Genomic DNA, 22,640 nt, shown 5'->3' on the forward strand with positions numbered 1-22,640 from the left:
CAGCTCAGCATGTGTTCAGAGCGGACAGCGTGCTGATCTGCTGAGCTTCTGGGAAGCTGAGTAGCAACTTTAGAGGACAAACATGGTACAACACTATCAATATTAACATAAGTCAACTAAGTTATAACTTATATTACCAGTCAGAATTTCTGTGCTCCATATCCAATCTCCAACAATTGTGAAGCTTTGACCTGTTAATGCTGCCTTTAGTCTAAAACAATTTCTGTTAAAGAATTCTATCACAAAAACTGAAATGCAAACATTTCAACCTTTTCATGTGACTAGTGAGTAATTATTTATATCAGGAGCAAAAGGGAAATTGCACAATGAGTGAAATTGATTATGGAGAGGAGATTGTAAAGTAGCTTTAGCATCTAGCACTGGTGATTAGCATGGCTAGCATTACTAAAACAGCACTCTGTTCTTATGAGATTATTACCTCTTCTCTAAGATTATTGAAATTCTGTCAATATTTCCATCATTTTGGATGGAAATATGGCTAAAATCTCAAAAGAATAAAACTTAAAATGCATTCATCCTTCCTGTTATCTGCTAAAGTTTTGCTTTTTCTCATTCTGTCACATCCAAAATTAACCACAGTTTTGTCTTGTCTTGCAATGTCATAGAAAGCTTTAAATAGTTACTATTTCCTTTTAAATTGTGTCTTACAGCAACTTGAGTTAATTTTTACGCGTCATACAGGTACTGAGAATAGCTAACTTTGAGTGTTCTGCTAGGTAGCTAGCTAGTTTCATTTCAAAATGGAGATTAAAAAACACAATGAAATAGCTTTATAAACTACATCATTTTAGAGGCAACAAATCACAAGGGATTCGCACATTAATTTATCATAATGTTGCCTGTGAAAACAAGGACTGTTTCTTACAGCTTTTAAAAGTACTGACATTTTTTGACAGGAAACAGTTTCCATTGCGGGTTTGGAAGTGTTTGTGAGCTAAAAGAGATGCAGAGGGAAAGAGATGATGGGTGAGCATTCAAACTTGGGTTTGTAAAAGAATAACCTTCAGGTCACCAAATGGCTCTTCATATATGGCCGGAGTAGAGACGGGCTCCTGCAGGGGGAAGCAAAGGAAAGAGCAAAGGGAGCAATGGAAGATTAGTACAGCTGAACAGGACTGACAGCCAAGCAGACACAAAAATCCAAGCATCACATAGGCTACGTGGAGAGTAAACCTAAACTCTGAACTCTTAAATTGAAAGAAATTGTTCAACACTTTCGTCAAACACTGATAAATCTTCTGTTTCTCATAAGCCTAAGTTTAGGTCTGAAATTCAGCCAGATCCAAGTCTGCTACATATGAATCTAGGCACAAATTTCAAGGACAACTTCCCACTACCAAAGCACACAGCATTCAGTCTGGAGAACAGTTAAGAGGTGAATCTGATAAAACACAAACATGATCTAAGCAAGTAGCTATAATTAGCAGAGTCAGAAGAAAATAATACAGTTTAGATGTGCTGTCTGTGTAATAGTAGTAACGTAAAGACAGGGCAGCAACCAACATAATCATATGGCCAAGTGACACAACAGGTTGATTGTTAGTGGCTCACAGAATGACGCATGGCTAGCTAGCCAACCTGAAATGGCTACCAGAGAGTTTACAGGTGATGTCATCAAACTGAGTGCCACCATATTGGAGGCATAGTAAAAGTACACAATTTTACTATACTAAGACTGTGATTTTATTCAGATGTTCAAATTGAAAAATTAATGGCACGGGGGATCAAAAGAAAAAAAATCTTGTTAATTTTTATTTGTCAACACAAAATACACAAAACATGCATGATTTCAATGAACAAAATATTGGTACATTTTAAAAGAAAAAGAATATAGAAATCCTAAACAAAATTGAGCCTAAACAAAAGTGATGTAATATTACCATACATATAATTTCCAATTTTTAGTGAGGCTTTTCCCTAAGATAGGTATAATTTTGTGAAAAACGTAATGAGTCAGTTCTTTTTACATCTACTTTAATTGTTGTGGACATGAAATGATTGGGGTTGTATTTAATACATCATAAGTATTTAACTGTAAACATGGGAAATAAAACAAAAATAATAAAAAAAAGTTAATCTGTCTCTTGAATTGCGATCAGAGGCCAGACAAAATCCTTCACATGGCCACAGCTGGTCCCTGGGGCACACTTTGGACACACCTGCAAAAACTGGGAATATGTGAGATTCTTTTTTCTCCTACACAAACTTCTACAACGCATAGTTTGTTCTACCAGCACCAGCAAGCCTAAGTGTCAGCAACAATCAACCAGTGTCATTTTTTTCCATGGGATCCAGTTGGTTGCAAAGCTTTGCACATCAGAGAGTCAGCAGAAAATTGGACAAAAGTCTAAAAAAGTGTTGCTGAACGTATTTTGAAATCTGTGAGAATGGCCTGACCTATATGTTTAGATGGAGCTGCCTCTTTTTTCCCACACTCCCTGAGTTCAATCAGATCTTGATATGATCGCTACACCAAGAGCTGAGCAACACCTCATTTCATCCCTGTTTAATCCATTACGCAAGAGCTCAACTTGGATGAAAAGGTGGAAAAAGATGAAAGGTGTCATGTCTATTCTTTTCAAAATTCATTCCAGAGCCAACTGTGTGCAAACTCTCGATGACGTAGCAGCAGTGGATTGAAAAGCAGGAAATCTGACTTAGTCAGGCACTGAACTGCTTTGTTTGGCTACTCACTGCCTACTGAGGTTTCACAGTCAGAGGCATCCGCATGTTTCTATCACTACTTGTTTTTCCATTCAGGTGAATTTGAAGGAAATAATTGCCCAAAATGTGCAACATTGCTGATTTTCATACATTTTTTTCTTTTTTTATCTGCAGATTCTAAAAGTTCAAGTTCAGATTGACATTAGTCTGGAAAGTTTAATCATAAAGAATTTCAATCACTTTCCAAGCATGCTATGCTAAGCTTCTTTCTGATTTTTTAAAATAATAGCTTACCCCCCGAAAAACGCATAGTTTGTTCTACCAGCACCAGCAGGTAGTTCTCAAATGCGCAGTTTATTAAATTTAATTAAATTTGTATTTGATCATTTTGCCTTTTTTGTTTGAAGAAGACATAACAGGTATCAGAGATTGTCAACCCTCCCGTGGTCTTAAGGGTCATTTGGATCCAGCTAGCTTTTTACTCTGTCCCTGTCTCAACCGGGACAATGTAAAATGTAAAAGCACAGCCACGTGTGCTTCGACAAGACTTTTGTGTGTGTTATTTCAGGAACTGGTCTGAAGGGTCACCCTCCCAAGCATCGCACTAAGACTGCAGAGTTAAGTAAAACTCAAGGTTGTTAAGTTTTAAAAGACAAATATATATATGTCTTTTGTCTTTCCAAACCTTCACAGTCAGTGCAAATATGGCAGACATGCTGCACAGTGTGGTGCATGTCAAGAGAAATGGAATAGAACAAACTGGGTAGCTATGTAGGACATTGTCCAAACATTCCGGCTAACCTTCAGCTAGCCCTTAGTGCATGCTCCTTCAACAGTCACAAACAGGTAAGATGGATGAGTGTGTCAGATAACAAACTGTTGAAGTAAATACATGGTGTGCAAGTTCGTCTGAAGCTCATGCTCTATTTCCAATGAATAGTAGATGCCAAGCAGAGTTACCGAGTGTCTCTTCTTGGCTGCATCCAGGCTCTGCTCCCTGCCGGCATTTCTGCTATTCCTCAGAATTAGTCCGGATTCCTTGGCTTTCTGCGTTTTCACTGGCGGAGCTGGTGGAGCCATTTTTGGAAGTGCTGAACCCTTTAAACTAAACTGCTGGTTCTCCATAGAGCCTCTACTGGCCTGAAAGCCTTCGTCAAGATTTTCTGTTTTGGCAAAACCCTCCAGGTCTCCGGGGAAGGCTGGGTGGAAGCTAGCGATGTCAGTCCAGTGGAGGTCAGAGGATCCCTCCGGAGAACCGACCGACCAGCGATATTCTCTTTTGACAAGTCGCGTGAACTCTTCCTGCCCCAGTTGGTCCCTTTCGTCCTTACATGCGACACTCTTTGAGCGCTCTGGCTTCAGGGGGACAATCCTGGTGATCTCTGACTGGTAGCTGCTGCCTGACAGCCGGTGGAGAGAGATCCTCTGACTTCTGTCACCCAAGAAACCTTCAACGTCCTCACCACCAGAGCTGCTGACCTTTCTTTCGTGCGTTCGGACTTGTCGAAGTTTTACCTCCGCTAGCTCTTTGTTGTCGATGAGGCCCTTTCCTCGTACCTTCACCACATGTTCTACTTTGCCACTAGGTAAAGAACTATCATCTTCTATTTTCCCTGGTCCATTTAACATGCCTAAATCAATGGTTGCCATTCCCATCTGGTTGACCTTTCGCTTCACCTGACTGGAAACCTCTTTGCCCTCTCCAAATTCCTCTTTCCTGTTGTCTTTGCATACACCAACAAATTGATCCTTTGCTAGTTCCTGATTGTCTTTCCTCATGATTACTGGGGAGGCATTGCCCTGATCTCCTCTTTTAGATGTCTTTTCTGACGTGTTGTCCGAGTCAGAGTCTTCGTTTTCCTCTCCGGAGGAATCGCTCCCAGACTTCCTGTTGAGCTCTGCGGGGATTCCCACATTCAGGCTCTGGGGTCGGCCTTTTTTCCTCAGTTTAGAGCCCATCTTTTCCTTTATCTGGCGCGAGCCTGGAGCCGCATCACTGTTTGCCTCGGGGCCTGAGGCTTGAGAGAGTTTACTTTGAGATTTGTCTTGTAACCAGTCTACATTCTCAGGTAATTGAATCGCAGAAGGCCAAGTCTCAGAGCATACAGCTGCCTCTCTGGGTGTTCTTGCTGAGGGAAATTCGTCAATATGGCTTTTCACTTCTTTTCTGTTATACCCTTCTTCCTCTTTATGTATCATTTTGGTAATGTCTATCTCCTTTTCCAGCTCCTTTTTGTCCCACGAGGAATCGGATATGTGAGATTTATTCTTTTCTTCTGCCCTCCAGTCATGGTCTGGTTGATAAGGTTGCTGTTTTTCAATCAATACCCACTCCTCAGAGCCCTACATGTTGGTATAGATTAAGCACAGTTAGACATTCTGGGTACAACTGCTAGCAAACAATAAAATCTACAAAATGGTCTCCATCTCATAAATGGGTGTAAAGCATGCAGCTTATGGACAAAACATTTCAGTAGATGCCTCCTACTGAACTAGAATGTCATCCAAAAGAAATTCAGTTCAGTAGGTAAATTGTATATATTTTATAATTATGGCTTACAGCAAATGAAAAGTCAAAATCCAGCTTCTCAGACAATCACAATATGATGTATGAAATTTACATCCATGTCCTGTATCGCATATGCACTAAATAATTGGTTGGGACTCCCTTTGCATAATTACAGAATCATTAAATAATTACATGATGAACGAGGCTTTGGCCCAGCTAAAGTGTTTAAGGTATTGTAAAATTGACATTTTTGACACGATCTTAATATTGTGTCATAATGACATACCATCTAAAACATACCTGGAGTGTTGCCTTGATTCTTTAATGCATGTTTGAGAAATCCTTGAATCCTCAGTGGCAACCATTCAGGGTGGCCTAAATTCTTGCTCTCACAAAACTCTGCCTATTTCCACAAAGCTCCTCCTTAGTGCTGCAGTCTCCAGCCAAGCTTCTGCCTCACAGAGCAACCCTTCAGACTAGCAGGAGCAGCAATTTTCCAACATCTTGTGGAGTTATGAGTCTGCTGAACTCATCATATGAACTACTTCTCAGTGCAGCATTTTCATAACAACTGAAGGTAACAGTACATTAGGGTTTGGTGTGTTTCCTCCCTCCTTACAATATAGAAGTCTAGAGTTCCAGCACAGAGCTAGCATCGTCATTAAACCAGGTATCTGTACTTTCAGTAGTTTGCATGCCTGCTGGGGATTATGCTTGTGAAATCATGAAGTATTCTGATATTACATAGTAAATAACTGAGCTGACTTTAAGCTCCTCAAATCATCACTGACTCTGAAAACTTAACGTTGGACTCAGGCAACTTGGATCCTGTCTCTTCAGTCTTCCTCCAGGCTCTTGAAGCACCGACCTCAGCAGCAGTCCATGTCTTGTGAATCACCGCCAAAATTTTTGGATAGAACACTTTTTTCTTCCACTTAGTTTCCCATTAACATGCTTGGAGACAGCATTCTGAACACCTGGCTTCTTAGGCAATGACCTTTTATCTTCCTTCAGCAGGATGTCAATGAAATGATTGTCTGCTGGACGTTCAGCTGTCTCCTCTTAGACTGCATAAGCCACAACATGGACATACACAGTAACATCAATGTCTGTTAGAAAGTTAGTGGAAAGTTCAAACTCGCTTTGGCTCCATCAGGTGAGTCCACTCCTGTCTGCAGAGAACCCACGCTCGACTCCATCAGACCGGTTTCTCTGTGTGGCGATGCGTTGACGGTGAGCTCAAACAGGCAGATCGTGTGGTCGTCACCGGTGACTGATATATTTTTTAAGTTGGTTTTATGTAATAATTTTTTTCGGAGGAGCTGACTTTAGAGTTTTAATTAGCCGTATGCCATAATCCTCAGAATTACCAAAACATATGACTCTGAACGTATTTTTTCTTTACACGATGTATAAAAACTGTTTTATTTGACTTACTACAATGAAGAAACATTTCACCTGTTTCTCATGTAATTATATTCACTTGTATTAACTGTTCAGTAGAAACAAATGATAAAAAGGTTGAAACTGGAGCATGCTGAGACGTGCTTTGCATGGTCATCCCTACAAACAGTAAAGTGTTTCATGAAGAGGAGCAGTGAAAGATGTGGAACCTCAGGTGAAGTGACCAGAGCCTTCTGGACGAAGCCCTCAACAGAAGGGCTGTTAACAGCGTCTTTTCCCACTGAACGGCCCCCCAACTGGCCGACACGCAGCAGAGGAGAGAAAGAAGAACAACAGTTAGAGGTCATCATCATTTCATGCAAAAGGAGGAAAATAGAAACAGCAGAGAGAGTCAGTGTTTCAGTGGCTTAACCAACCCTCCAAACTCCATATCTGTTCAAATCTGTTAATGCCTGTTAATGGTTGGCCAGTCCTTTAGCAAATAAAATATAGAGAAAATTTGACTTGTTTAAATCCAGGCTCAGTAAGCCCATTTGAACCCTTGAACTGCACTTATGAATCGATAATCTTTATGAAGATGCCCGTTGACCTTTCACCCAGAACCAAAATGTCACCCTGCTTAGCATCAACTGGAACCAAGCAGTAGTGGGAGGAGGGTCTTGATCTTTAAAAAAAAAGTTATGAGCTATAGCGTCATAATGGACAGCCTGTCAGCTGTTCTTTAAACTTTGCTACATTATCTTAACATAAAAATTCTTTGCGTAGATCTCTATTGTTTTTTGAGAATAGGACCATGTACGCTGATGTCCCCAATGGGGACGTCTGTGCTGCTGCTTCATATTTAGCATTGCGATGATGCAATATCAGGTTGGAATAGCTTTGCCGATAGGCTAACTCCTTTTAGGATAACTTGCACACATCAATACTGTTTTCCAGTGTCCAATCAGATCATTTTTTGAAGCAAAAATAAACCCCCAGTTGGCCAAGAGAAGCAGATTTGTTGCCAATTGTTGTTAGCAAATGTCACTCGTGGTGGTACCAGACATGAGATGTAAATGTTCCAGCTCAGGACTGGAACCTTTGTTTGTTTCTTTAGCATGAAAAAATAATTGATTGAAAAAAAAAAAAAAAACCTTGATTAATTGCATTACAAATTTTAACACATTGAAATTTATGTAATGAATTAATCAAAATGAAAAGATTAAAGTCCTAGCCCTAAATATGGCATACATATCACTACCCTCTCGACTCAAAAACAACCACACTACAGACATTGCTTCTCTACTTCAATTAAACTCCCAGCAATCCTTTGCTGCATCACCGTTACTGTCACATGACCAAACAAATACCACATGGCCAACACCCTCGACTCCCCTTCCAGAAACACATATTCAAATGGCAACAAGATGGAAATAAGCATTGGTTGTTAATATCAGCCCAGTTTACTTGATGACTTACATTGGGTGATATCAATGTTAATGCCGATATATTGAGCATCTCCATCTCAAAGTTAGCATGATGAAGATGAAGCAAGTCTAAGCAAAACTCTATGAGTTTTGCTTAGACAGATATAAGGCCTATATAAGGCCTGCCAGCTTTCCAGGCCTTATAGCAGTGACTAGATATTTTATCTAGTCACTGCTAAGTGACTAGATAAAATATAATTGCCAGTCACACCAAAAGCATACCATTTTAATAGGGAATGAAAGTACTACTTATTCATCATCATGTCATTCTTGAAGTACGTTTGTCGGAATTGTCACAAGTGGTTACACAGAGCTGTGAAAGGATGGGTGACGGTTTGATGCAGCAGCTCTGGAGAGATGTTGAGAGTGTTCTTCACAATAATTAGTCAAGTCACCAGAGTTCTGCAAGATTTCACCTCCCCCACAAAGCCGTGCGTAACAAGAGTTTGGAGCAGTTGTGTCCGATCCCCTACAATTGTCTTTGAAAGGATCTAGAACAAGGGATTCTGTTGCCACATCTATTATCTCTGTCATTTTGCAGCCTTGTTGTGAATGCAGAACAGGCGCTGGTAACAGTATTACTCAGGCAGGACAACACTTTCCCAGACTTCCTCTAATTATCATTGCATAATACTTTGACAAGCATTATGCACAGAAATGACAAACATGAAAGAGATAATAGATGTGGCAACAAAATCCCTTGTTCTAGATCCTTTCAAAGACAGCTGTTGGGGAGCAGACACAACTGCTCCGGACTCCCGTTACACACCGACGTGAGACGGCTTAGCTGGAGAGGGGAAGTCTTGCAGAGATTTGGAGAGCTATGTCCAGAGATTAAGGAGTTTCTCCTTGTTACAAAATGTCCAAAATAAGAGCAAATTAATGAAGATCAGTGGCGGCTCGACTTGGTGTTTTTACTTAATGCCACATGAGCTAAAGGAATTTCTAGATTTCGCTCTAATGAAACTGGTGGCTGCATTCATGTGCAACCCAAGATATTGATGTTGATTTGTTCATAAAGACATGAGGGAACCTCTTTGACACCAACATCCAGCTCTACTTATGTGTGTAAGGCAGCCTTTTCCCAAAGTAAGGCTTGAAGATTATTTGTCCAAAAAACTATTCTACTGGTACTAATTGGTCATTTGGAGGCCTGTTGGAGGCTAGCTACCAGCTGCTATTGTTCGGTCTATGGAACATTAGCTGACTTTATTCAGTGCAAATTATCAGAGTAAACAATGAACCATGAACTGAATAATTTAATAGTGCTGTCAGGCAGTGGCAGGCTTATTTCCGCTAAAGCGCTAATGCACTCTATTAGCTTGGTGCTTTAGCTAACTGAAAATATACTGCTCAAAAAAATAAAGGGAACATTTCACTTTAATTTTGTGTGTGGCTCCAAATCCAGGCCTCCATTGGTTATTAAATTTGATTTCCATTGATGATTTTTGTGTGATTTTGTTGTCAGCACATTCAACTTTGTACAGAACAAAGTATTCAATGAGAATATTTCATTCATTCAGATCTAGGATGTGTTATTTGAGTGTTCCCTTTATTTTTTTGAGCAGTGTATTTAGTGCAGTTAGCTTCCTGTTCACTTGTTTTTCCACATAAATTCTGAAGTGCTAATTTACTTGGTTGTTTTGTAAACTTTCAGCTCAATAAAGATCACCATCTGTTTGGTTGTAGACTTAAAGACATTTTCAGGTAGTTCTAGACATTTATATTCATTCTATTCATTATATTCTATTTAAAATGGGTGAAAACTGCTTATGCAGCAATCCTGTTTACTTTTCTTACTTTCTGTCCTTTTTCCCCAATAACCTTATTTTAAACATAAATTATATAGGACTAAAATAAAACATGGACAAGATGTATACAAAAATGCAATATATAAGGGCATAATAGAAAATGTAAATCATATTGTCAAAATTAAATTGGGGTTCGAGGGTTGGAGTCTTTCAAGGGCAGATATAGTCTGAATTGACGTTAGCGCTTTAGCATTAGTTTCCACTAAATAACGTGTTGGTGTAGCGCTTTAGCTTAAGTGGAACTAACGTTTAAGCTAAAGCGCTACACCAATACGTGTACCTGCCCACCACTGCTGTGAGGGTTCATGCAGTTAACCATATATTTCATGTTGTAACATTTACTTTGAATATTAAAAGGCATTTGCTTTTTTATAATCTTTTTACGACTATTCACAAACATTTAGTAATAGTTGAATGGATATTGAATACATTAACTAAAGGAACTCAGTTGGTGTGTTAAACACCTTCAGAAACAAACATTCCAAAAGCAAAGGAATGAATTCATCAGACATTATTTTTGTGAAACCACATCAAAGAGCAGAGTCTAAAAAGTGTAACAGATCCAAGAATTCTCCTCACAGTAACACAATAACACCGGCGCTTCTCTGGCGTGAGGCGCACTGCTGATTGGATTTTCTATTGCAGACAACATTTGACATTTCTCCAACTTAATCTGATTGATACAGACAGCGAATGAGATATTGACTGAGGGGCAGCTTAGGTACGGGGAAACACAAGCATCATCCGATTTCCAATCTCAGTTTCCAGAATGGGATAAAAGCTTAAACGATTTTTGTAATTTGGCAGAAAGAACGCTGTCGCTAATTAGCAATCAAAGGGGGAAAGACATGACCGAGAATCTCTTTTCAAAGGCCACAAATTAAGTACCAGCCACAAATATCTCCAAGATATTAAAGGGATTACACCTGGAACTCTTGAGCAACACAAAATGCACTCTATTAAATACGTCTGAAAGTGAAATGTGCCCGATTGTTTCGGTATGTGTAAACATCTCCACAGAGGGAGAGAGAGCTATTTGAAGTGCATGCAGGGAAACCCAGGCTTTACTAATCTTGTTAATTCTCCTTGACATTTTTCTACACTGTTTAAGTCACATGAATGCACAACTCAAACATGAGAAGTGCAAGTGATTTTATGTGATAGACAAACACAAAGAGTGTTAAAGTGGCCAGAACGTTTTTGATGGTTTTCATTTTTTTACAAAAAGAAAATCAGAGAATTGTGAAATACTTTTGTATTAAAACCCACCATTACTCTTATACCCCAAAGTAAAATCCAGTACAACCAATTACCAACTTTGACTAAGTTGGTTACTCATATGACTTCTATGGAAAAACAGGTAGAACAGAATGTAAAATTCAATATTTTACATTTTGGGCTAAATGCATAATGATGGAAAGCACCATCCCTACAGTGAAACATAGTGGTGGCAGTGTCATGCTGGAGGGGAACGCTTATAGAAAACCCATTTAAATGACTTGGAACTGAGTAGGAGGTTCACCTTAAAGCGAGATAGTGGCAATAAATATGCAGCCAAATCTGCAGGGGAATGGTTAGAAAAGGGCAAAACATGTTTATGTTCCAGAAAGGCCTAGACAAAGCCCAGAGCTGAATCCATTTGAGAATAATAAAAGATTATTGTAATCACAGAAGCAGTATTGACAGGGGGAGTTGAATACCACCACGGAATATTATGGCCATACCAAGAACAAATTAAATATAAAAAACATAAAGTTATGACAACAAAATTATAAAATTATAAAAATAAAGTCAATATTATGAGAGTAAAGTCATGAAATTATGAAAATAAATTCATATGAGAATAAAGTGAAGAAAAAAGTCATATGAGAAAAAAGTTGAAATAAAACAAAGTCATGATATTATGACTTCTTGTAATGGTACAACTTTATTCTTATAGTATTATGACTCTATTCTTGTAATTTGCTTAACTCAGCCTTAAATTAATGCATACTCAGATTTCTGTATTTGTAAAAAGATCAAAATAAACTATTAATCTTTTACCTTCTACTTTATAATTATGCAGAACTTTTCTTTACTTTCCATAACTATCTGGGTTAAAATCAGGTCATATTGAAAGCAAGTCATTTAGAATTGAACATTCAAGCATCCAGATAAAAACTATCAATGGCCTTTCTCAGAGAGGGTCAAGTGTTAGAACTGGTAGCCACAGAGCAACCCGATCACTACCCTTACTCACAGCCTTCTTCTCTGGCGTTCCCGTCGGAGACGTCGCAGAGAGACGCTTCTCTCTGGCCATCAGCTTGCTGTTGGGTTCCCTCAGGGTCCTCTTCAGCTCGTTGATGCTGGCCTGGTGCTTCAGCAAGACGTCCTGAGATTTATCAAGAAACTGGAGGACACCACAAGACAGAGGAAGGCGTTAGCAGTAATTCACAATGCCTTGCTTTAAACAATAGAACTCACATAAGCAGGAAAAGACGGGGAGACAATGCTGCGTATGCTGGAATGTGCACCAAAAGATCGGCTTAAACTCGGGCTGAGAGCAGATTATTGCTTGTGTCTCTTCTATTTTGTCTCCTTTAATGCTACTGGACCAAAAAAAAAAACAATTATGGTTCCAGCTGAATTGCTTGTAGAGATACAAACAAGCATTTTAATCTAGCTCTCGCTCCAAAGTTCAATGATAAAATGAATATGAAACATCTATTAATTTGCTTGCTGATTAAAATTCTGCTTCCTATTAAGGTTTTGTTTGGTTTGTTTATGTGCTTGAAGTGATGACAAAGTCAATGATGCAGTCATGTAGCACCATAATTTAATACTCTCTCGAGTATTGACATTTTTCACAGTTCTGAGTGAAATGCTCCTTAACCACGTTTTTTTTTTTATTATTATTTCTCTGGCAGCTCCATAATTATTTTAGTCATTCAAGGAGAAATTGAGACATTGTCAAGTGTGTCCTTGAACCATAGTGAAGCTTTATTCCTTTTAGCAATGAAGCTAAAAGGAATAAAGACAAATTCAAAGTTTGTCTTAGGAATGTGCATTTGTAGAACTGAGAACTGTTAAATCTAAGCACTTGTTTTAAGGTTGAATAAATCAAACTACTGATACTTCACAGACACTTGAGCAAAATATAATACATCCTTTTATGGATGCAATAAATTATCAGCAAGTTAAAGAGACAGAAGCAAAAGCAGTATGAAAAGCAGACATCGCTAGAGCCAAATCCATGGAAGTTATACCTCCTTTTTGTGCCGAGGAGTGGTCTCCTGGTCCAACTGAGAGAGCTGAGTTGGGGCAGGAGAACAGGCGTGCAAGAGATGAAGAGTGCAAGATCATACAGTAAAAGGACAAGGTGAAGAAACAAGATGGAGGATCAGGGAGATGGGGAGGAGATAGGTCTGACATCTTAATTATTAAAGTAAGAAAGTGCTTTGAGAGAAAATACATTTTGGAATTTGAGACAACGGAAAGCATGAAGACACAACGAAAGACCTCAGATGGACCCATGAAGCGCTGTACAAAAGAACAAGTCAGGACAGTTTTATATGAAATGTTGACAAAGGTTTTCTAGAGGCTGAATGTTTTCCATGAACATGGGTTGGTTTTCCCTGGGTATTCTGGTTATCCTGGTTACCTTAACAGAAATGGTTAATAGGAGTGAAATTTTGTCCAAGTTCAAGTTGGTTCAACTTTAACCGAAATAAACTTTCTCCCATTGGACACAGGTCAACTATTCTGCCTTTAACACTGCCATAGTCTAGGAATTAATTTTTGCTGTTTTGTTATTTTCCCATTTTTCAGTTGTGTTATTACACACAACTGAAAAAACAAAACATTGACTATTCAATGTTTTGTTTTTGTCTCCCTTATAGAAACATGTAGGGTATTAAATACATTTGGTGGTTAGTTGAGAATAAGTCTATGAAAACCTAAAATACAAACTTTTCTGTTCTTTCAACTAGTGACGGTGTCTAAAGATCAGTTTATCAGTGGGTTCAATCAGCACAACCTGGTTGATACCAACCATCTTAATCCAATACAACCAGTACCAGGAATTAAGACTAACTGGTGGGACCAGATTATTTTTTTTTTATTCATGTTAATTAGAGTGTCTGTGATTATTTATTGTAATTAATTGCATTTTAAAACAGAACTGAACATCGGCAAAATAAGCAATATTATTGATCCAAAATCCAGTTTGGTGCTAAATTGTTGAATAAATAGACATAGGTCTGCAGGATTGGGCTAAACTGACTGCTTTGTGTGTAAAGCGCTTTGAGACGAGGTGCATGTAGAAATAAACTTGAACTGAAATTGAAATATAACACTTGCCGTTCCATTTTCATGCAGCTATAAATTACAGACATTATGCAACGACGCTAAATTCTTTCACTGATGCTTTTTTTGGAGGCCTTACTCGCAAAGTGGAAGATGAACATTTAAGGGCTGAGGTAGAGTCTGACAGATTTACTGATGGATAGTTGAAAACATCGTGCAGACCAATAAACAGACACCAAATACCTCCTGTTTACTGTCAGCTGGGGAGCCAACCTCCTCCTTATTGCCAGCAAGGGTTGAAGAACAGAGAACTAGTGTTAGAGACAGAAGGCCAGGCTCCAGCCTCAGAAAGAGTTAATGCTGCAGTATGTAACTTTTATTTTAAAAAATATATATACTTTTTTAAATATAGAGGGAGAAATTAAGCTCCTTTGCCTTCTTCCAGTGCTACCAGTGCTAAACAGAAATAACCAATAAGAACCAAGTGGAGGCGGGTCTCAGTACTGTCAATGATGCCTGTTTGTGTGCAGCTCCCAGTGAATGCTAAGGCTAGGTAGAGGTGATCTTTTCACAGATTACCTGTCTCATAACATGCTGTCAAAACATGGTGATAGTTTTAGGAAACATGTTAAAAAAAAAAGACTGCAGCTTTATGTGCTGTGAAGCTAGCCAGATTAATAAGGAGTGCAGTCAAGGCATGAAAGCTGGGTGAATAGGAGTGAAGGAGAAGAGTTAGAAAAGGCTAGCATTAGCCTAGCAAAGCTGCTTCTCACCTGAGTTGTAGTGAGAAGCTTCTAATTCTGCTTGTATTTACATCATCACCTCAGCAGTTCCTGTCCAGCTCTGCACTTCAAGAAGCCAGAGTTGACTTGAAACTGGCTGAAGCTTCCTCACCCTGATTTCCCTCTTTCTGCTCGGCGTGGTGTTGCCGTCCTGGTCCTTGTCCTGCTCCATGTCCTGGCTCTGATCTGGGTCCCTGTCGTCCTCGTCCTGCTCCAGGCTGGGCTCCAGCTCCGCCTCCTGCTCCTGCTCGTCCACCGAAGGGCTGCGGAGGCGCCGCTGCTCGCTGGCGCTGCGGCGGGACAGACCGTCGTGGTTCTCGCACATGGACGACACAGGCCGCGAGAACTCTGCTTGGATCAGAAAGGCCAAGGTTTCAAACAGTAGAAGACAGCGAGCTGCAGCTATTAGCTATCTGAGCTACTTCGTATTTTATCTCCATATTTTGTAGTACTGTTGTGATAACAGTAAAAGTGACGATAAGAACTATTTATTATGTCTTTTTGACGTAACTGTATCAAAGTAAAAGTAGCTGAATAAAAAACATATCACTGTAAAAAAAAATTTTTTTGCCTGTATTACTTTCTCCCCCCTTCAGTTTTGTACAACTTTGTGCTCATTTAACATAAAAATCAGATGAACCACGTCGTAGTTTGTGGCAAAAGCTTTGAATAACCCTGCGCTGTATCTCTGTTTTGGTGCTTCATTAGGCCAAGTTACTCACCACCATCCAAGCTCCTGGACAGCAGGTACCTCCTGCTGGCGGAGCGCTCAAAGTGAGGCGCCGGGCGGTCAATGAGGGCGCTGGCCTGTCTGGTCTGAGCCTGCGTCCTTCCACTGTACCGAAACTTGGAGCCCATCACCAAGAAGCCCTTAGGAGGAGGCTCTGGAGAAACCAGGCTGTGGAAACAAAAAACACCACATGTTTCTACACGACAAAAAAATGAAGAGAGAGAGAGAGCTTTAGAACAGAACATTTGTAAAGAAAGAAAGAAAGAAAGAAAGAAAGAGAGAGAGATAGATAGAAAGAAAGACAAGAAAGAGGATATCAAGGCTAACTGTATTTAAACAGTAAAATTCAGAAAACTTCACTACTGACAGCAACAATATTTTACTTCAGTAATGAGTTCTGCTAACAAATTCAAAGGAATTCTGGGAACGTCGTCCCAAAATAAATAGGAATTGACCCTGTCATGGTTGCACCTGACGCAATAAGCAATAAATCAAGTAATTGTAAGAGAAATTAAAGCACACTCAATAACCGTCATTTACGTGATTTATTGTTTTTCTCTTTCTACCAAAAACCAGATGATTTCTTTGGTTTGAACTAGAGTGTGAATACTTTTGCCAGGGACTGTTGGTGCAGAAATGCTAATGAGAACTGAATCTGAAATGTTTTTCTCACCGGAAGAAGGTGTGGTGCTCAATGCAGACCTTCCACAGTCTCTTGGCGGCTCTGTGATTCGGAAGCTTAAACCCAATGGTGCTTTCAAACTGCTCATACTGGATGGGCCAGAAACACACAAACACAGAAATATAAAGGAGAGGTCAGGGTTGGATCAACATGAGGGAAAATTCAGAAATTGTATTAGCATCTGCAAAGAAAGGGTGAGAAAAAGTTCAGAATATCCTGGATAAAAATGTATTCCATAGTCTATATTTACAGTTTGTAGCTGCGGCTGCAGCTGCAGCAGCTCTGCTGAACGGCTTCTTTATTTGGCTTCCTCACAGGCTCACTGTGCAGCCCAGCTGCTTGGCTTGACATTCATATCTGATACGGCTTCCAAAAATACAGGACATGTTTATGGTACATGTCTCTGGGAAGTCTGCAGACTTACTCTAATATGGCAGCTTTTGAATTGAAACAAAAAAATATTCTGCACAATTTCTCTAAAAAGTCAGATCTGCAACAAATCACAGCAAATCCGATTTAGGGATGCACAATAGTTTACAAATATATCATTATAGTAATGTCATTGTGCACAATATTCACATCACAAAGGACTCTTTGGAGAGCAATAGTTCAGCTAAGGAAAAAATGAAGAGCCTACTGCAGTGAACCTCCTGGTTATTCCACCAAATGTTGATTTATGAACTCTTCCTGAGTTAAAACATTAGTATTGTTTCTAAAAGAAAATTAACTTGTTTCATTTGCATTATTTGAGGTTTGAAAGCGTTGCATCTTTTTCGTTATTTTGACCATTTCTCAGTTTTTGTATGGAATTTTGGAAACATGCTGTCAGTAGTTGTGTCTAAATTTTTTCCAGTGCTGTAGCTGGAAGTTGTATTTTTTATGTTAGCCAGTAGGAGTCTCGCAGCAAGAAAAGCTCATGCTAGACACAAATGAAAGGCAAGAAAAGAAGAAAACAGGCGTCTATTGCAACAGATGTCATCAGCACAATATTTACCAGTACAGTCATATTCAATAAATTAAAATATGCATTCTGATGAGACTAATTTTCCAGATAAAACGTACCATTTGAAAATAACCTTCAAATGGTTATTAAACATACTTTTAATTAAGTCATCATCTCTGTATTATAAAATTTTTTTTTTATTTGTCTGATGTAATATTCTAATTTTAAATGTCGTGTTTTTGCTAGCCATAATCATAATTATGAAGAATATAGGCTGGAAAACACCCCTATGAGAGTAATTCATCTATAAAATCTGTTTCACTTGGTGAACAAGTTCCTGAAATAAATAATATTCACTTATTGAATGGGTATTTATACACAACATTCTAGCAGCAGCCACATTCTGAATTACCTGAAATAAAGTTAAATTGTCCTTGTAGGATTTTATCTGAGTTTTTCACTTTTGCATCCTTGAGTCTGACACACATTCTGCTGATAGAGTACAATGGATCAGAATGATCTGATAGTTCAAAGTTTGTGCGCCAGGGATTATTTTCCATAAGTTTTCCACACAAGTTTCAATCAACTGAGCGTTGATTTGAAACGTGTGTTTTACCATCATTCTGTCTCTAGAAGCTGTTAAAATGCATCATTAATAACAAAAATTACAACAATATTCATGTCCATTATTTGAATAGTATACAGTATATCATGACTATAACTTTATAAAGATGCATTTGTTTTTAATAGATGCCTTTTCATTAACCATAAAATTGCACAACTTGGAATTACAAAAAATAAAAATTGCTCAATGGAAACAGCAATTAATATATATATATATATATATATATATATATATATATATATATATATATATATATATATATATATATATATATATATATATATATATATATATATATATATATGTTTCTTTTTATTAAAAAGTGCAATTGAAACACTTTCCAAACACTGCAATGGATCGTATGATCATGTGACATCATACGAGTGGCATGATCAACAGCAGGACGTTACTACTGATAGAAAAGTAAAAGAAGAGAACAGTCTTCAGTCATTCTATAAAATCTGTGACTATAATTTCCCCAAAACGCTGCGTATCTATTCCCTCCCAAGTCGGCGGGGCTTGTTGCGCCAACGCCTGAATAAAACACCAGCATCTCCTCTGGCTGAAAGATGATGAGCGCTAGCACCATGACTGAATTTAAGTGCAACTCATGTAACTGTTTACATCTGTCACTGCCATGATTTTTAATGACTTAACGTTTGAAAAAAAAAAAATTCACTTGTGATTTTAGTTTAATTTCTTATTTAATGAAAACACCGCAATTTCAAAATTGTGTTTTTCTGATAATGGCCTGGCATGTGATCAGGTGCTAAGCAGCCTTTACCTCCCCTGGTCTTATTTTAATGTAGAAGTTGCTCCTTTTGTAAGAAATCTTGAGAATCTTCGGCCAGGCGAAGCGGTTGATCCTCAGTCTGTCTCGGTAAATCAGCAGACCGTTGGCACATACCCCCAGCATTATTTCGATCCCTTCCGAATCCTGCGGACAAACGACACAAGAAATTATTCAAGACCCAAATAGCCATTGTTTATTTCTTAAATTCAAAAAAATTCAGAGAGTTGCAAACTTTAGCGTGATGGAGGTCCACCCCATACATGGACAGCTTCTTCGCATTCTCCAAGAAGTTCATTTCAGCCTCTGCGGGCGTCATCCCCCTTAATGAAAGCACAGAAATATGTAACAGCGTCAACATATTTCATAAAGCAATGAAACTCTGAATCATGCCGACTGTAGGTGGAATAATCTGACTGAATATGCTTGATGTATTCACTTCTAAGTTTCCAAATTAGAGAGTGAGACAGTCTACTGACTAAGAAAGTGCTTTCATACAAACTGCAAGCATTACCATACTGTCTTGAGGAGGACAATATGGTAATGTCACAGCATCAATCAGAGGCCATGTGGATGATTAAATGTTTCAGAACAAGAGAAAACCCCATCAGCATATCGCCCCGGATAAAAAATCTCATCAACGCGGCAGTCTGTCCTGTCATTACTTGTAGGTTCGGTGGAGGTCCATCACCCTCTCCTCCAGCTCCCGGGTCTGGTTGGGGGCAAAGCGGAAGTCACCAACGTAGTCGGAGCCGTGGTCGTCCAGGTCGTAGTCACCCAGCTCAGCCTGGATGGCGTAGGAGCCCAGGAGGGCATGGGTGACGAACGAGCATGGCAGCCGGCCTGACAGGATGTCATCCCTTAGCTGCAGACACAGGTAGTATCTGCGAGACAAGATGAGAAACGTGAGGGAGAGAGGAGCAAGAGGGGCCTCGGTTTGCTGTCAGAACAGCCTGAAGCAGGCAGGCTGCAACAGGTAGTCAGCCTGCTTAATCCCAGCCAGTTACAGGCATTCCAGGGATAATCCATGGAAAAGGAAGGGGGGGGCTCTGAAAGCTTTGAAATCAGAGAAAATATGCCAAGAGAATTGTTACAGTACCTTTATGTAAAGACACACACACACACACACACACCCACACACACACACATGCAAACTAGCATCTTTATAGATGATGTGTGTGAGCAATTTCTTCTTTGATAAACACTGACTGCACAAGCGAAAGTGTTACAACTGGTAATGTGGGGGGAAGGGTGAAATGGTGTGTATCTGTGCGTTTGTTTATAATACCTTGTGGGGACGATTTTCCTGACATATACTACGTTGTGGGGACCAATCGCTCCTCGTGGGGACTGGAGCCTTGTCCCCACAAGGGGAAACCCTGTTTTTGGGTCAGGGGTCAGAGTTAGGGCTAAGGTATGAATTGAGTTTTGGTTAGGGTTAGGGTTAGGTATGTGATGGTTAGGGTTAGGAAAAGGGTAAAGGTAAGGTTTAGGCTGTAGAAATGAATGGGAGTCAATGGAAAGTCCCCATAAAGATAGCAAAACAAACATGTGTGTGTGTGTGTGTGTGTGTGTGTGTGTGTGTGTGTGTGTGTGTGTGTGTGTGTGTGTGTGTGTGTGTGTGTGTGTGTGTGTGTGTGTGTGTGTGTGTGTGCGTGTGTGTGTACATACTGCATAGAGAGGACTATTATAACCACTACCACCAACTAAAGTAGGTTGTTGTGGATAGCTTTTCTTTTTCAATTGGAATGTGCTTTGCTAGTCAGTTCAAGAGATATTATGTGAATTAAGTTTTAGCTAAAGGTAGAGCAGAGAATAGACTACTAATGGTCAAAGGCATAAATGCAATAACTAAAATCAATGGAAGTAAATACTGAGTCCGCAGTGGGATGGAAGCATGCGGATGTGTGTGTTTGGTACCTGGTAATGTCCTCTGTGAGCTGGGAAGGATCTGGGGGGTAGAACTTCACTGCAAAGGCAAACTGCCATGGAGAGTCTGTTGGAGGAGACGCTGCAGTGAGAACTACGACTTCAGACAAACTGGAAAATGTATTTCCCCATTATGGGTTTCTTGTTCTTGATTTTCTGTCACACTTACATATGTACTATCATCAAACTAATCTTAATGTCCAAAAATAAAAACTAGGGTAAATACAAAACGAATGACGGCTTATTAAGGGAAAATAACTATCCAAACCAACCCAGCAACTATTTGAAAAAAGTAATTCTTGTTGCCATAGAAGGTGCTGGCACATTTGTGATTCCTGACTATTAGTATTTTTAAACCATTTTTCTTTCAAAAAATGTTTCATTTCAACCATATGGAGGTATTCATGGCATCTGTTTAACCTAATGTCAAAAGCATCCTGGGCCATGACATGACCACAGTGTTTAACAGCTGGTATTATGTTCATTTTCTTAAATGCTTTGTTCATTCAAACATTATGTAGTTCTAACTTAATCTGCCAGGTGTGAGAATAACTTTGGTTTGAGATTCAAATGCAACAAAGGAGCAAAAATAGAGGAAATCTGTAACTAGAACAAAATACAATAAAAACAAACAAGCAGAAAAGATGATTCTTCACAGTGCTGTTATTTCCAGTCCATTTTACTGAAGTTGCATTAACTTGGTAAAAAAAAAAAAAAAAAAAAAGTATTTTAGTAAACTAATGTTCTCCGAAAAGACACTCACTGCGCATCTGCTTCTTGATCTCTTTGGAGGGGTCCAACCAGTTCTGAAAGACAAAATGCAATGTTCACACAGGGCAGATTGGAAACACGGCTCACACACACGCGCATGCACACGCGCACACACGGTGTCACGTCTTCTTCTAATTGCTAACACTGCTGCTAATGAAAGCCTCTCCATATGGTGAAGGTAACGGAGCCCTGCGCCCCGCTGAGCCGTTCAGACACGCAGCGATCAGACTTTCCTATCTGATCCCATCATGTTCCGTTGTTCAGCTAACCGTGTCTTTAGCCGGGGAACTGGTTTCGTTTTGGCAGCAGCGGTTTGTGATGGCAGCTGGAAGCCACACTGCTCAGTGGCAGTGAACAAGAATGAAGGAATTACCCAACAAGTATTCTCAGCATGCTGGACTTGTTACCAAAACACTGATACTCTCAATATTTCATCACACTGACTCACACTGGCTGATCTGAAGGAACTTATTCACAATATTTGACTTACATTAAAATAATGGGCGCCGTCTAACAATAGAAGTAAACGCTTCACATTTTGTCATGTTAACACCAACAGACTGAAATAAAATACATAGACTTGAACATAATTGTGAGACAGAATATCTCTTAAGCAAAAATCTGAAAAGTGTGGCATGTATTCGCATTTGACTGCAGTCTCAAGTCTTTTGCTGCCTCTCACAACTGACCGGTTTCTCTACCCACACTGTACCAAATAATCCCCACAGTATGATGCTGCCATCACCATGTCTCATACTAGGGCTGATGAGTACAAGTAGTAGTAGCTGTCTGCCACATTTAAATTTACATATTCACCTTTTTATTTCTGAAACAGTTAGGTAACAATATGTCACTTGCCATTGATTCCACTGTTATGCACAACTTTGAATTTTAAAAACCACAAACTTTTCATAAAGTTGTAACATAGTGACCATGAAAAGGTTTTTCCAAGGCGCTGTTGTGGACGTTATGCTTATGTTCAGTTTCTATTGGTTAAATTCACACATTTAGCAGTTTCATTCACTAGGCATTAGGATGAAGTGATTCCCATTTTAAAGCTGTAGAGTTTAGCAGGGCCAGGTCATTTACTGGCATGTAAGTTTTGACAAGGTTGCAATGTGAGCCGAAAATATTTTTCTTATGTGTTTGACTCTTGTGCGTCTGAAGTAAATCTACTAGCAAGAAAGAAAAAAAACCTCTAGCGCCTTTGAGTTCTTAATGTTTGAAGA

At 39.3% G+C, this 22,640-nt stretch overlaps 1 protein-coding gene across 1 annotated transcript in view; it reads right to left on the reverse strand.

The window, feature by feature from the left end:
• Positions 1-22,640, reverse strand: part of LOC106905764 (uncharacterized) — a 105,619-nt gene that overhangs the window by 12,840 nt on the left and 70,139 nt on the right. The window contains exons 5-16 of the mRNA XM_088005313.1: positions 21,404-21,446; positions 20,632-20,707; positions 19,377-19,595; positions 18,947-19,034; positions 18,706-18,858; positions 16,345-16,442; positions 15,664-15,839; positions 15,054-15,292; positions 12,115-12,264; positions 6,808-6,894; positions 3,646-5,028; positions 1,023-1,073 (exon numbers count right to left, since the gene is read on the reverse strand). Of these exons, the coding sequence (XP_087861439.1) occupies positions 1,023-1,073; positions 3,646-5,028; positions 6,808-6,894; positions 12,115-12,264; positions 15,054-15,292; positions 15,664-15,839; positions 16,345-16,442; positions 18,706-18,858; positions 18,947-19,034; positions 19,377-19,595; positions 20,632-20,707; positions 21,404-21,446 (2,763 nt within the window). The remainder of the gene's footprint in view (positions 1-1,022; positions 1,074-3,645; positions 5,029-6,807; positions 6,895-12,114; positions 12,265-15,053; positions 15,293-15,663; positions 15,840-16,344; positions 16,443-18,705; positions 18,859-18,946; positions 19,035-19,376; positions 19,596-20,631; positions 20,708-21,403; positions 21,447-22,640) is intronic.

Source organism: Poecilia mexicana, unplaced genomic scaffold, assembly GCF_051168715.1.
Source record: "Poecilia mexicana isolate PSO_F unplaced genomic scaffold, ASM5116871v1 scaffold_5, whole genome shotgun sequence".
NCBI classification, from domain to species: domain Eukaryota; kingdom Metazoa; phylum Chordata; class Actinopteri; order Cyprinodontiformes; family Poeciliidae; genus Poecilia; species Poecilia mexicana.